This window comes from Neodiprion lecontei, chromosome 5 (genome assembly GCF_021901455.1).
Source record: "Neodiprion lecontei isolate iyNeoLeco1 chromosome 5, iyNeoLeco1.1, whole genome shotgun sequence".
Classification (NCBI taxonomy): domain Eukaryota; kingdom Metazoa; phylum Arthropoda; class Insecta; order Hymenoptera; family Diprionidae; genus Neodiprion; species Neodiprion lecontei.
Window position 1 is genome coordinate 7,970,514 of NC_060264.1, and position 13,272 is coordinate 7,983,785.

General features: G+C 38.2%; 4 protein-coding genes and 1 long non-coding RNA gene across 5 annotated transcripts; 3 read left to right on the forward strand and 2 right to left on the reverse strand.

Annotated features, from left to right (window-relative positions):
• Window positions 1-14: 14 nt before the first annotated feature.
• Window positions 15-2,034, forward strand: LOC107222087 (elongation factor Tu). The gene is made up of 4 exons (XM_015661302.2): window positions 15-685; window positions 772-1,143; window positions 1,222-1,413; window positions 1,522-2,034. The coding sequence occupies exons 1-4, from the start codon at window positions 134-136 to the stop codon at window positions 1,789-1,791; spliced, it is 1,386 nt and encodes a 461-aa protein (XP_015516788.2). The 5' UTR covers window positions 15-133; the 3' UTR covers window positions 1,792-2,034.
• Window positions 2,035-2,124: 90 nt separating this feature from the next.
• On the reverse strand, window positions 2,125-5,539 carry LOC107222096 (ATP synthase subunit alpha, mitochondrial). The gene is made up of 8 exons (XM_015661313.2): window positions 5,379-5,539; window positions 4,911-5,024; window positions 4,372-4,721; window positions 3,756-4,112; window positions 3,235-3,616; window positions 2,977-3,121; window positions 2,734-2,851; window positions 2,125-2,595 (listed from the first exon to the last, which is right to left on the reverse strand). Exons 1-8 carry the CDS (start codon window positions 5,442-5,444, stop codon window positions 2,481-2,483), a joined length of 1,647 nt encoding a protein of 548 aa, XP_015516799.1. The 5' UTR covers window positions 5,445-5,539; the 3' UTR covers window positions 2,125-2,480.
• Window positions 5,540-5,992: 453 nt separating this feature from the next.
• On the reverse strand, window positions 5,993-8,881 carry LOC124294720. Its single transcript, XR_006904648.1, has 3 exons — window positions 8,811-8,881; window positions 6,544-6,751; window positions 5,993-6,088 (listed from the first exon to the last, which is right to left on the reverse strand). It is a non-coding gene; the product is annotated as an uncharacterized LOC124294720 (long non-coding RNA).
• LOC107222085 (guanine nucleotide-binding protein subunit beta-5) lies at window positions 6,041-8,568 on the forward strand. The gene is made up of 5 exons (XM_015661299.2): window positions 6,041-6,380; window positions 6,567-6,703; window positions 6,795-6,913; window positions 7,124-7,481; window positions 7,571-8,568. Exons 1-5 carry the CDS (start codon window positions 6,275-6,277, stop codon window positions 7,898-7,900), a joined length of 1,050 nt encoding a protein of 349 aa, XP_015516785.1. The 5' UTR covers window positions 6,041-6,274; the 3' UTR covers window positions 7,901-8,568.
• Window positions 8,882-8,950: 69 nt separating the features above from the next.
• On the forward strand, window positions 8,951-11,471 carry LOC107222100 (ubiquitin carboxyl-terminal hydrolase 14). The gene is made up of 6 exons (XM_015661318.2): window positions 8,951-9,117; window positions 9,228-9,406; window positions 9,608-10,072; window positions 10,170-10,442; window positions 10,545-10,836; window positions 10,997-11,471. The coding sequence occupies exons 1-6, from the start codon at window positions 9,102-9,104 to the stop codon at window positions 11,251-11,253; spliced, it is 1,482 nt and encodes a 493-aa protein (XP_015516804.1). The 5' UTR covers window positions 8,951-9,101; the 3' UTR covers window positions 11,254-11,471.
• The last annotated feature ends 1,801 nt before the right edge of the window (window positions 11,472-13,272 follow it).

Consider the following 13,272-nt stretch of genomic DNA (forward strand, 5'->3'; position numbering starts at 1 on the left):
CTGCGATGCCAGATTTTCCCGGCCTTCCCCACTCTATCGATATATTTCTATGTTCTGCACGATGTCAACAACAAAATGAAAGGTTCACTAACCTTAAACTTGTTCAAATGTTGGGAAAATAAATAACGGCATCATGCGCGGAATCAATAACTTAGTCCGTATTATTCTATCCGGTAAATCGATAAACGCGCAAAGATCGTATTCGGAAAAGTTTTACACTTTGGGTAATAAGTTATTAAATTTAAGTCCGACGTTCGGCATAACCTCTCGTCGCTTTACCCAAAACGCCGACGATACAGAGACGATTTGTAATGTGGGAACAATAGGTCACGTAGATCATGGGAAAACTACTTTGACAGCTGCTATAACTAAGGTTCTATCCTCCGAAAATGACGATTCCAAATATGTATCTTATGGTGAGATAGACAAGGCACCCGAAGAGAAGGCTAGGGGTATAACCATCAATATTGCGCACGTTGGCTACAGGACAAAAGCAAGGCGATATGCTCATACCGATTGTCCCGGTCATTCAGACTTTGTAAAAAATATGATTAGCGGAGCTTCACAAATGGATGGTGCAATATTGGTGGTTGCAGCTACTGATGGCACAATGCCACAGACTCGAGAACACTTGCTTCTAGCTAAACAAGTTGGCATAAAAGAGATTGTCGTGTTCGTAAATAAGGTAAAACTGCGTTCAAAAAATTTCATATACATGGCTGAATAAAATTCAAATGGTATCAAAATGTAGAATGAACTTTCCATGTTTAGGCAGATATTGCAGATATGGAGATGTTAGAGCTAGTCGAGATTGAAACCAGGGAATTGCTGACAGATATTGGATTCGATGGAATTAATAGCCCTGTCGTATATGGCTCTGCACTCCGAGCGCTCCAAGGAGATATGTCAGATTTTGGAGTTCCTTCTGTCAGAAAGCTGCTTGATGTTGTAGACAGTTATATCACGACTCCTACACGAGATTACAAATCACCATTTATTTTACCTATAGATAATGCTTTCACAGTTCCTGGTAGAGGTACGGTTGTCGTAGGTACTTTGAAACAAGGAACATTGAAAAAGAACGCTAATGCCAATTTACTCGGCTTTGACGAGGAGATTCCGACCACTATTGGAGATATACAGGTAAACCAAAAGGGTAAACCGGTAGATACAGTTTGCTAAGATTTTACGATACTATAAGAATGTTAAACCTCTGTTCAGATTTTCAAACAAAGTGTTCTAGAAGCAAAAGCAGGAGAAAATGTTGGAGTCTTAATTCGTGGCATTAAAATCAGCAGAGTGCAAACAGGCATGCTGCTGTGTGCAGCTAACTCACTGTCTGTAAGCAATCACTATGCAGCCCAAATATATTTATTAACCAAACGTGAAGGTGGGCGGAAAAAACCCATGCAGGTATTGTGAGAAAATAATAATAATAATAATAATAATTACAATTGTAAAAATGCTGAAATTTTTAATATATTCATATTTGAATTAACATTTTGATTGATTTTCATATAGGCTTCAGGATATATTCAACCATTGTATAGTTCCACCTGGCACATAACATGCAGAGTTGATCTCAAGTTACCCGATGGTACCGAGCTACTGATGCCTGGAGAACATGCAGAGGCAAGATTAACGTTAATGAGAAAAATGCCGTTTTTGGAGGGACAAGCGTTCACTATTCGAGAAAACAAATGTACTGTGATAACTGGAATCGTTACTAAGCAACTGGGTAGTATTCCAGTTATTAACAGAAAACTTAAAAAGGTACAGCTTTCTAAATGAAAAAAAGCAATATTTTATTATCACTGTACAGTGCACTGACTTGATAAATCTAATCACTGATCGTGAAATTGATCTGTGACTATGTATCAACGCGATCTTTCTCCACATAATTAATTCATGCCAGCATATACCAGAATTGCAGTACATCGTCTCATTTCTAGTGAGAAGGAATTGTAATATATGTACATCTGAACGATGTTTGGAAAGTGTATAAATAAAATGTTATAGTTGCGAATTATAAATTTCCCGATTATTATCTTATGACAAAAATACAATCATTCACGTAATACTGAACTGTGAATAAATAGGTAAGTGTAAATGAAAATATAACAATAGTGGATACTTTACATTTTATTAAAGTCCAACATGTAACGTACAGTATGTATTTGTTTGACTATCGTGTTGTCTATCGTTCGAATGTGGAATTATTTTTTATTTATCAAATTCTTGTGTATCTTCACTTGGTTCTCGCAGGATTGGCTCCTCGTTAAACCTTTTTCGATCAGTTATATTACAAATCTAATCTCTTAATACCGGCTGCCAACAGGGCGCAAATAACATGTATTTTCATATAAAAAATGCACAAAAGTACACGGTATCTGAACCAGTTATTTGCAGAGCGCAACCTAAGACGAGTGGTTACTTAGCTAGTGATGGCTTTGAACTGATGTCTGATGTTGAATATTAACCTACGCGGCGAAAGAGGCCAGGAAGTCGGTGACAATCTTCTTCAATTTCGCGTCCGAAGCTTCACTGATGTGGTTCTCCTTTGCGATGGTCGCCAACAATTCCTTTTCACTCGCCCTAAAGAAAAGAATTCATAATATGAAAACGCTGTAACTCTTTACACTTGACCCATGCATCGATAAAGAATGATACAGATGTAGGATCAGCTGCTAAACCACGAAAATAAATTACAAAAACATCTTCTAAACAATTTACTTTATATGGGCGAGGAATTCCTTCTCAAAGGCAGTGATTTTGGCTGGGTCCATTTTGTCTAGGTATCCACGGACACCACAGTAGATAACTGCTACCTGCTCTTCAATGGCCATGGGTACTGAAAATCATATTACATTATTTCAATCTCAATCCATTGGCATTCTCGTTCGCCAAGCAACGTTCTCTAAAGAACACTATTATCAAGATTACACAACTTTCATAAACAAGAAATCTCGAATTTACCATATTGCCCCTGTTTCAGCAATTCTGTGAGTCTGACACCTCGGTTCAACAGCTGTTGGGTTGCAGCGTCCAAGTCAGATCCAAACTGGGCAAAAGCAGCCACCTCACGGTACTGCGCAAGCTCAAGCTTCATAGATCCGGCTACCTATTTTTTCAGAACAATATGTGTCCGGTAATAACTAATTCAAAGATTAGAAAACGCTTCAAATTTCATTAGATTACTTGTTTATTTCCGAAGTCTTTTTAAATTGAAATTACCTGTTTCATCGCCTTGGTCTGCGCAGCAGAACCTACACGGGACACGGAGAGACCGACGTTGATGGCTGGACGAATACCCTTGTAGAACAATTCAGTTTCCAAGAAGATTTGACCGTCAGTGATGGAAATGACATTGGTTGGGATGTAAGCAGATACGTCACCAGCCTGAGTTTCAATGACTGGAAGAGCCGTAAGTGAGCCTCCGCCATGAGCCTCGCTCATCTTGGCTGCTCTCTCCAAGAGACGGGAGTGGAGGTAGAATACATCACCAGGGTAAGCCTCACGGCCAGGGGGTCTCCTCAGAAGTAGAGACATTTGACGGTAGGCAACGGCTTGCTTCGACAAATCGTCGTAGATGATCAGAGCGTGTTTTCCATTGTCCCTAAGTATCAAGTTCCAGTTAATACAAAGTAATTTTTACTGCAGAAACTTCTTCCTCAAGAAAATCCTGAATTTTAGTCATAAAATTCGTGCCAACGCCAGCTTTTGCATTATAAACAAAGTCAATTTTCAATGTATACCTAAAGAACTCTCCCATGGCGCAACCAGAGTATGGAGCCAAGTACTGGAGTGGGGCGGCGTCAGAAGCAGTGGCAGAAACAATAATGGTGTAATTGATTGCACCGGCATCAGTGAGTCGCTTGACAATCTGGGCGACAGTAGATCGCTTCTGACCAATGGCGACGTAGATACAATACAACTTCTTCTTCTCATCAGCACCAGCATTGAATCGTTGTTGATTGATAATGGTATCAATGGCCAGAGCAGTCTTTCCGGTCTGCCTGTCACCAATGATCAACTCACGCTGACCTCGACCAATTGGTACCAACGAGTCTACAGCCTTAATTCCAGTCTGCATAGGCTCACGTACGGAAACTCTGAAAATGAAATAAATTCATACTTTCTGAATTTCAACCGTCATTTTACGTTACAATTAAACTTTCCCAAAGTTAAATTTCCAATCAACATATTATTACTCAGTGAGAATCACCATATTATAGAAAATAAGTAGTCGTTTGTATGGATTGTTGTCAATGATTAAAATTTTTTTACATGACAATCCCCTTTAACCGTGATCTTAATTATTCAACCTTTTCAGCTGACACTCTTATATTTTATACATTGATTCTCAATCACCTGGGAATGATACCAGGGGCTTTGGTACCAATACGGAAACGGAGTTTGCCGTCAATAGCTCCTTTGCCGTCAATGGCGTTACCCAAAGCATCTACTACACGTCCTAGCAGTTGTTCTCCAACAGGAACGTCAACAATGGCTCCAGTACGCTTGACGACGTCTCCTTCCTTGATCAGCCTATCATTACCGAATACTACAACACCAACGTTGTCAGGCTCCAAATTCAAGGCCATACCCTTCAGACCAGAGGAGAATTCCACCATCTCATCAGCCTGGATGTTCTTCAGACCGTAAACACGGGCAATACCATCACCAATACTCATTACACGACCAGTTTCTTCCAAGTCTGTCTGTAATTCAAATTTCAGTTAGAAACTGTTCTAGAGTTCGATAACTCTAAATATATGGATAAAAATTATATACATCTTATACCAATTTTGCTTCTGAGAATTCTCTGAGACAATTTACGAATAAACTGGTATCTTGGAATTTCTCGAAATATTTCATGGGATTGAGGGTATCACCAGATAGAAACTCACTTTGGGTGCAGCACCAAGAATGCGTTCCTCCAAGATGGAAGAGATCTCGGCAGAGCGACGACTGCATGATACATGATATTTACGAGCAGCAAATCCGATGATTGGCCAGTTGACCTGTAAATGTTAATAAAGAATTTTTTTAATCAAGAAAAATTTTGTCACTGCAGAGGAGGTCGATGACTATTACATAACGACTTATTCTTGTTTATGTAATATAGCATTTAACGTGTAACGTGTTCGGCGAACGGTATTGGCAACCGGATTGATCTTAGTCAGTCTCAACTTAATCGTACGACTATTGTTAATTCAATAGTAAGTGCAACACTGCATTGCGGAAATTGGAGAGACAGATGAAGTGCGATTATATTACGACACCCGTGAAAAATGTCGGCTAGCACAGACGAGCCGTAAATAAGGTGCAATTCGATATTATTTACACAAAATTCATTCCGGCAATCGACAACGTACCTGAACAGTTGCGTTAGGCAGCTGCCTCGCAGCGGAGGCAGCTAAACGTAGAGATAATAAAGCCATTTCTGTCTTCGATGCCCGTCGACCGTACCACGGAGCCAAAGATGGAGAACGGTCAAGACAGGGGCGAGCAGAAGGAACCTTCGGTTCTAACCCCACTGCTCCTACCTTGACTTCCGGTCCCGGAAATATCGAACAGCGACAGAACCAGGAACTACACTTGAACCCAAAATTCGGAATCCTTCAGCTATTCCTCACGATATTTGGAAACAATTATTTTAGGTTTGATTCAGTTTTCGTTAAAAATTATTTAAAATACTTCCCCACAGACTGTTTTGTTTTCTATACCAGTTGTCGTATTTTAGCTGTTAATTTTAAATTGAATGTGATAGAAGATCAGCTTTGTTGTCGAGACTACAAAAATGGCGTCACATAGTCGATATTGTATTTTAATTTCTAGTCGTATTTTCGAGGCTTTTTACGCGTTGCGACGATGAAAAGCATTAGACGGTATCTTTAATCTCGAAGTACCTGATACGTTGAAACTTTTCCATTCTGCGTGCGTTGAAAAAATCGATTTATTTTCAAAATTGGTATCTCGTAGGCAGTTCATGTGTTCGGTAATGTTCGTGTTTGTTCGTGTGGTTTCTCGCATCGGCGCCAAATTTTATTATTATCGATGTATTGATTAATATTGTTGACAGTTCCTAGGATTTAAAATGTTCCATAGTTAATAAAAAGTTGAAAAACGAAAGGCAATTAGGGGGCACAGGTTATACGGAAACAATAATTTGTGCTGTATTCTCTGCCTCATTTATGACGGCGATAACATTAAGGATTCACTAGTGTTTCTGACAGGACACGCCCAGGATATAATTGGAAAATCTGAAAGCATGGATTCTGCTACTGAATTAGAACAGATCGAAACTTTAGCCAAGGAAGCGGAAACTTTAAAATTACGCCTCGACGATGAGAGGCAAAAACTAAACGATGTTACACGTAATTATAAACTCAGATTAAAACATTTTATTACTTCAAAAAATATTCATCAACAGTAAAAAACTGCAATAAATCGATTATCTGCTATCTGTCAAACTCCATAATACACATTTTGTCAAGTACAATTGTGCGTGTTTACACAAAAACTAATTCAATTGTTCACCTGTCACATTTTGTATTTTTTAGTCGCCTCCGTAGCGGACAGACTGGAATCTATAAATTGTATGAACGTGAAGCCACGTCGTATACTGAAAGGGCATCAAGCTAAAGTTTTATGCTCAGACTGGTCTCCAGACAAGCGACACATCGTTTCTTCTTCACAGGTTCGAATTGCTGCTGTTATAAACCAATGCATACTTTGAAGAATTCAGCTGTAATCCATAAATATATATAAACGATTTCCTTGATATGCAGGATGGAAAAATGATAATATGGGACGCATTTACTACGAATAAAGAACATGCGGTAACCATGCCTACAACCTGGGTAATGGCTTGCGCATATGCCCCTAGCGGTACTCTTGTAGCTTGTGGGTAGGTAACAATGAAACATTTGGAAAACCGAGTTTTATTAAGGCTATTGGCAAAATCCAAGATTACTCGTGTGCAAAATCGTCAATACTCGAACACAAAGTTGAATTAATTTTCTAAAGACTTGACTGCTGGCAATGGCCTGGTAAATTTGCACGTCATTTTTACCACAGAGACACTACAAGGGTTTATCAGATTTTGCATTTTTTCCAGGGGCCTTGATAACAAAGTAACGGTATACCCGCTCAGTTTAGAGGATGATGTTTCTGCGCGGAAGAAAACAGTCGGTACTCATACCTCGTACATGTCGTGCTGTGCGTTTCCTAATAGTGATCAGCAAATTCTGACTGGTAGCGGGGACAGCACATGCGCTCTATGGGATGTGGAAAGTGGACAGCTGCTACAAAATTTTCACGGACATTCTGGCGACGTTATGTCTCTAGATTTGGCTCCCAGTGAAACGGGAAATACTTTTGTTTCTGGTAGCTGTGACAAAATGGTACTCATATGGGACATGAGAAGTGGACAATGTGTGCAAAGCTTTCAGGGACATCGTTCAGACGTTAATTCGGTACATTGTGATACAAATTTTACACACACTTTCTGTTTATGAGTTTCACATGATTAACAGATCTCACTGTCATATGCGTTACGTTTCAGGTCCGGTTTCATCCAAGCGGCGATGCAGTGGCAACAGGTTCCGACGATGCTACCTGTCGACTATTCGATTTACGAGCAGACAAGGAAGTTGCTGTTTATGCGAAAGAAAGTATTATTTTTGGTGCCAATGCGGTAGATCTCAGCATCAGCGGTCGTCTTCTTTTCGCTGGATATAATGACTACACTGTTAATGCTTGGGACACCCTTAAGTGCCAGAGAGTCGCGCTGCTCTACGGTCACGAAAATCGTGTTTCTTGTTTACGTATCTCACCCGATGGTACAGCACTCTCGACGGGAAGCTGGGATGCAACGCTTCGAGTCTGGGCTTAGTAATCTTGTATTGGGCATCGCTTCGGCCCTGTTCATAAATTTATATTAAGTCAGAATGGTGCAAAGTATTCAATCAAGCACATTGACTGGTTGTATTGATAATGGAACAAGCTGGTCTTGGCGTTTTGAGAATCTAAAGTGATTATATGAATTGAAGACGAAAATGTCTCACACGCGTATATGACACTGAATTCAACTGCAATACTTGTACTACTTAGAGCACGTCTACGGAGAGGATGAATTATGTATCATGTATTATATAGTGCCATAGATTGAATTCATGTGCGACAATGTATGGAGCGCGAAATGTTATACAGATGATACTCTTATTGAACGTAAAACTGAGGGAGATTCCGTTAATTGGAAGAATATCAAACCCTATATGTTGACAAAGATTAATTTTTAAAGTGTAGTTACGAGTACGATATATTAGATGAAAGTGAATGTCAAGTCGTTGTGTTTTTATTGTTATACATATTGTTATAATGTAATAAGACAGTAATGGCATAAAAAATGCTGAATATTATATCCACCCGTAATTGATCAGATATTTCAATGAAAAGGTAGAAATCGTTATCGAGTATGTAAATTATACAACCGTATTAATTGTATATTTCTGATTCATAATTTTAATAATTTTAATAAATATTTTGTTATCAGCGTTTTATTTTCTGGTATACATCTTACAACTAATCACTTGTCTTATATTAAGTAAAAAATTCAAAGATCAAACAAAGAAAGCATTATTGGGCAAACCCTCGTTAATTATAGGCATGCACATAGACGAAGCATTTCTCAATTCAACTTAAATTTGCCAGTCACTCAGTCTGTTGTTGGTATTCCACTTTCTTGCACGATATTTCGATTGTTTTTGTATTACGATTAAATGACCATACGTTTTCAATCATACCGCAAATATTACCGCGCGGTGAATCTTTTTCATCGCAAATGAATCCGATAATAATATTTCTTCGAAATTAAACCACAATTAAACCTCACTCTATTTTATTTAAAAACGTAGCCGGTTGCGCAGTCTCAAGTGCGCACGGATCGACTGTGACTGACTGCGACTCGCGGGGTATGCAACTGACTTTGCATTTTATTTGCATTCAAATATCGTGATTCGGAGGTTGTACAAAATATTTTAACCGAGTACCTACAAATCGTCGTTCACATTCCCGTTTACGGCGATATATTAAAAATGCCGTTGTACACCAGTAAGTCGCGTGAAATGAACACATTATTAAAACAAGAATATCTAACCTATAAGCGGCTTGTAAAAATTTTTCGACACCGTATTGTATTCATTCTTTTTCAATACTTGCAGTCAAAGTTAAATGGGGCAAAGAACTTTTTCCTAATGTCGAAGTCAACACTGATGAAGAACCGATGCTCTTCAAGGCTCAGCTTTTTGCGCTTACCGGTGTTCAACCGGAGAGACAAAAGGTTATGCTAAAGGGAACCAGTTTGAAGGATGAAGACTGGGGAAACATGAAGCTTAAAGACGTAAGAACTCTTTCCAATTTAAACCTTTTTAACTACACTATTAATCTTTCAAAAAGTAGCAGTTTGTATCAATTACAACACTCTGTTTACTTGTCCTTTCTATGTCGCTTTTCATTTTCGGCTAGCTTCATATTGTTGTACCATAGATGATTCATTACATGTCACTAAATTCTTATGCTCGTTGGGCCTCTTTTGAAACAGGGCGTAACTGTTTTAATGATGGGGTCGAAAGAGGAAGATGTTCCAATTGAGCCGACGGAAAAGCCTTTATTTTTGGAGGATATGAACGAATCAGAATTGGCGACAGCCTTGGACCTGCCAGCTGGATTAACTAATCTTGGCAATACGTGTTACCTGAATGCGACTGTACAGTGTTTGAAGACAGTTCCAGAACTGCGAGAAGCTCTGAAAAAGTTTTCTGGTGGCCTCGCTACAGCTGGTAGCTCATCTTTGGTCCCTGCTCAGAGCATAACTGCAGCGTTAAGGGACCTGTACGAAACGATGGATAAAGGATCTTCGCTACCACCATTGGTCTTGGTTCAAACGTTGCATCTAGCCTTCCCTAGATTTGCTGAAAAATCTGAACACGGAGGATTCCAACAACAGGATGCTAGCGAATGCTGGACAGAGCTAGTGAGAATGTTGCAACAAAAACTGCCAGCTAAGGTACATTTTCATTTCACAACAATGTAATTCTTTCAAATAACCCAATGATCACATTAAAATGTCCCATATGTTGATAATGTTTTATCCTTATTTATAGGATGGTGCGTTGACATCTGAAGATGGTGCCCAAAGTTCTAGCAAACAGCGATCCGTTATTGAACAATATTTTGGCGGCACATTCGACACAGAGTTAAAATGCGTCGAGTCAGAGGATGAACCTCCGACAAAGGGCAAAGAGGACTTTTTGCAACTTAGTTGTTTTATTTCTACTGATGTCAAATACATGCACTCCGGATTGAGATCCAAAATGCAAGAGCAGATCACGAAACTATCACCAACGTTGAACCGGGATGCTGTATACACAAAAACAGTGAGTGAAGATACCAGAATTACTGAAATCTTGAGAATAGAAATTCCGTCACGATTTTATTTTATATTTGACTAACAAGATTAATGTATACAATATTTTCAGTCCAAGATCAGCAGACTTCCGGCCTACTTAACTGTACAATTTGTCCGTTTTTACTACAAAGAAAAGGAAGCGATCAACGCCAAGATTTTGAAGGATGTTAAATTTCCTCTAGATTTTGATGCTTTTGAATTATGCTCCAGTGAATTACAGAGTAAGCTGACGCCGATGCGTGATCGATTCAAGGAACACGAAGATAGTTTATTGGAAGAACAAAGGTCCGTTAAAGACAAGAAGGACATGGGTGACTCGATTAAAAAAAACGTAAAACAGGAACCGTATTGGTTTGCAGATGGTAAGTTACATGGTCATCATTGACAGAACTTTAACATGAACAGAATTTTGGGTATATTCGATTTTCCTGCCAACTTTAAAAAATCTGAAAACAAAGAAGCGTAAAAATTAAAAACACTCGCCAGCTGCAATAACTTAAAAAGTGTCTTCCCAATTTTCAGACTTGGGCTCAAACAATAGTGGGTACTACACGCTTCAAGCGGTTCTGACGCACAGAGGTCGATCAAGCAGTAGTGGCCATTATGTAGCATGGGTCCGTCAAAAAGGTGAAACATGGTTGAAATGCGATGACGACGTGGTCAGCGCTGTAACAAGCGAGGATGTGTTGAAACTGAGTGGAGGTGGTGATTGGCATTGTGCTTACGTCCTGCTGTATGGTCCAAGAATTTTAGAAACACCCATTCCAGAGAGCAACTAATTTTTGTACACTAAAACAACGATAATTATTTAAATGCTAACGTAAACGAATATATATAGCCAAGTGAAGCATCGAGAAAGTTTTAAATGATCAGAAGAGTGGGTAACCTAGGCTACAAAAAGATTCAAATTTTTTTATTTGGAACAAACTCTATTCGAAAAAAAAAAATTGAAATAGATGTGTATTTCAGAGTGTAATTCTCGGAGTTGACCGACGAACGTGCATGCCTTTTAAAAGATTGTTATGTTTCATTATTTGTTCTAATTGAACAAAGTAGAAGCAATACAGTGAAACATGATTTGGTTACTGAAGACTTTATTTCAGAATGTTGTCTAAAGGGGAAAAAATGAAGTAATCGAATGCCAAGTGCTAAATTGTAAATGCAATTTAACAATCGGTTACTAGACCAGTAGAACCTGGAATACTGGTTGCTGACTAATTAAATAATTTCAACATCTTTCAAGCTTCGTTTGAGGAATCAAACATCACCTCACTAAAATGAAGCAAACAACGCAAAATTATAACTGTCTGTAAAATAATGTATGATTGTAAGCCTTGAACGTGTTCTTTTCTAATAATAAAGTAACAGCTATTGTTTACAAACAAAAGTGAAAAAAATTTGTTTTCTTCAATGTACGGATAAATAACGGTTATACAAGTAAAATATTATGTAATTCCGAAGATTATGACGGAGTAACTCAGAATACGAAGAAACGGGAGAAAATTTTTCGTGGAAAAGGGTAATCGTAATCACAACAGAAAGTTTAACTGGGAACAAGTCTTTCTGTAAAGAAAAACTATTAATTTAGCAAATTCCTCTCAAGTTCAATAATTAATTTTTTCGTGATTTTCAACATTTTTTCGATACGGAGCAAAGGAGTGATTAAGAAAGTAATTTTATAATGAATGTATAAATACAAACAAACAAAACAACGTATGTAATTAATTATTTTAAAAAAATTATGGTTTCAAGAATTGCTTTAAAAAAAGTTGATAATCTGGACTAAATAGATAAATTTTTCGGCTAGATGGGAAGTTTTATCAGAGTGAAGTTTGTGACGATATATGTTTAAGAAAAATCATTACTTCGCACCTTTAGGGATATCGGAAATTAAGTAAGCCATGATAAACAAAATATACTTTCATATTGAAAAGCCAACTCCTTATCAAAGGGGTTGTAAAATTGCGCAATAATAATTTTTTCCTGATGTTTCGTTACGTTAACGTTACTAACTTCACCCTCATGAAATTTTATAATTATCGAAGTTGACAGACATACGCTGAATTCTAATTGAAGGGAAACAAATAAATGTGGTCAACCACTGGCACTGGCATTCATCGTAACAATATAGTCGATAATTTCTCAATCTTTTAAACCTCGTGCGTATCTATGTACACGGCAAGAGGGCAGAGAGGCAGACTGCATATTTTTGATACTTGAAATAGCCGATAGGCGCGAAATTATATGGTCATAAACTATGTACGCCGTTTAATCAAAAGGTAGGATAAAATCGAAGTGAAACTTGAAAGATAATTCAAAGCTTAATCAGTTAACCCGGACAGTTCTCTTCGGGCAGTCTTGCCACATAACGCGCGTGCATGTTGAATAAGTGACAACAAGTGTTTTGATGCGTGTAAAGATCGTAGCTGGGTAAACATGTATCAAAAAATTTTCAGATCCGGTACCTTCCGATCATTGGCGAGCGTCTTTCAAAGGTGAATTATTTTTCACGTGTATGTATGTATTTTCTGTTTCGTATCAACGATCGAACGAGTGTCGTTCGGTTCTCCTTACATAAAATCAATTGATTTATCTTTCGATTGATAAGAAATCGTCTCAACGCTGTCAACAAATAATCGCCATTATCAGCGAGGGTAATTCGGATTTAGAGCATATATTCGGGTCATAATATTGTCGCAGGTGATTACAGAATTCGTAAATAAATCAAGAAATAAATCTAAATGTGCGATAATATGACGACGGTCCCGGAGAGTTTGTGGTTTGACGGCACCCTTCAC

Coding starts and splice junctions, on each gene's coding strand:
- LOC107222085 (XM_015661299.2), top strand. CDS start 6,275: ATGGATTCTGCTACTGAATTAGAACAGATCGAAACTTTAGCCAAGGAA. Junction 6,381..6,566: donor AAAACTAAACGATGTTACAC/GTAATTATAAAC, acceptor TGTATTTTTTAG/TCGCCTCCGTAGCGGACAGA. Junction 7,482..7,570: donor ATCGTTCAGACGTTAATTCG/GTACATTGTGAT, acceptor GTTACGTTTCAG/GTCCGGTTTCATCCAAGCGG.
- LOC107222100 (XM_015661318.2), top strand. Junction 10,443..10,544: donor ATGCTGTATACACAAAAACA/GTGAGTGAAGAT, acceptor CAATATTTTCAG/TCCAAGATCAGCAGACTTCC. Junction 10,837..10,996: donor ACCGTATTGGTTTGCAGATG/GTAAGTTACATG, acceptor CCCAATTTTCAG/ACTTGGGCTCAAACAATAGT.
- LOC107222087 (XM_015661302.2), top strand. CDS start 134: ATGCGCGGAATCAATAACTTAGTCCGTATTATTCTATCCGGTAAATCG. Junction 686..771: donor TTGTCGTGTTCGTAAATAAG/GTAAAACTGCGT, acceptor TTCCATGTTTAG/GCAGATATTGCAGATATGGA. Junction 1,144..1,221: donor CCACTATTGGAGATATACAG/GTAAACCAAAAG, acceptor ACCTCTGTTCAG/ATTTTCAAACAAAGTGTTCT.
- LOC107222096 (XM_015661313.2), bottom strand. CDS start 5,444: ATGGCTTTATTATCTCTACGTTTAGCTGCCTCCGCTGCGAGGCAGCTG. Junction 4,722..4,910: donor TTCTTGGTGCTGCACCCAAA/GTGAGTTTCTAT, acceptor TTTGAATTACAG/ACAGACTTGGAAGAAACTGG. Junction 3,122..3,234: donor AGACCAAGGCGATGAAACAG/GTAATTTCAATT, acceptor CTGAAAAAATAG/GTAGCCGGATCTATGAAGCT.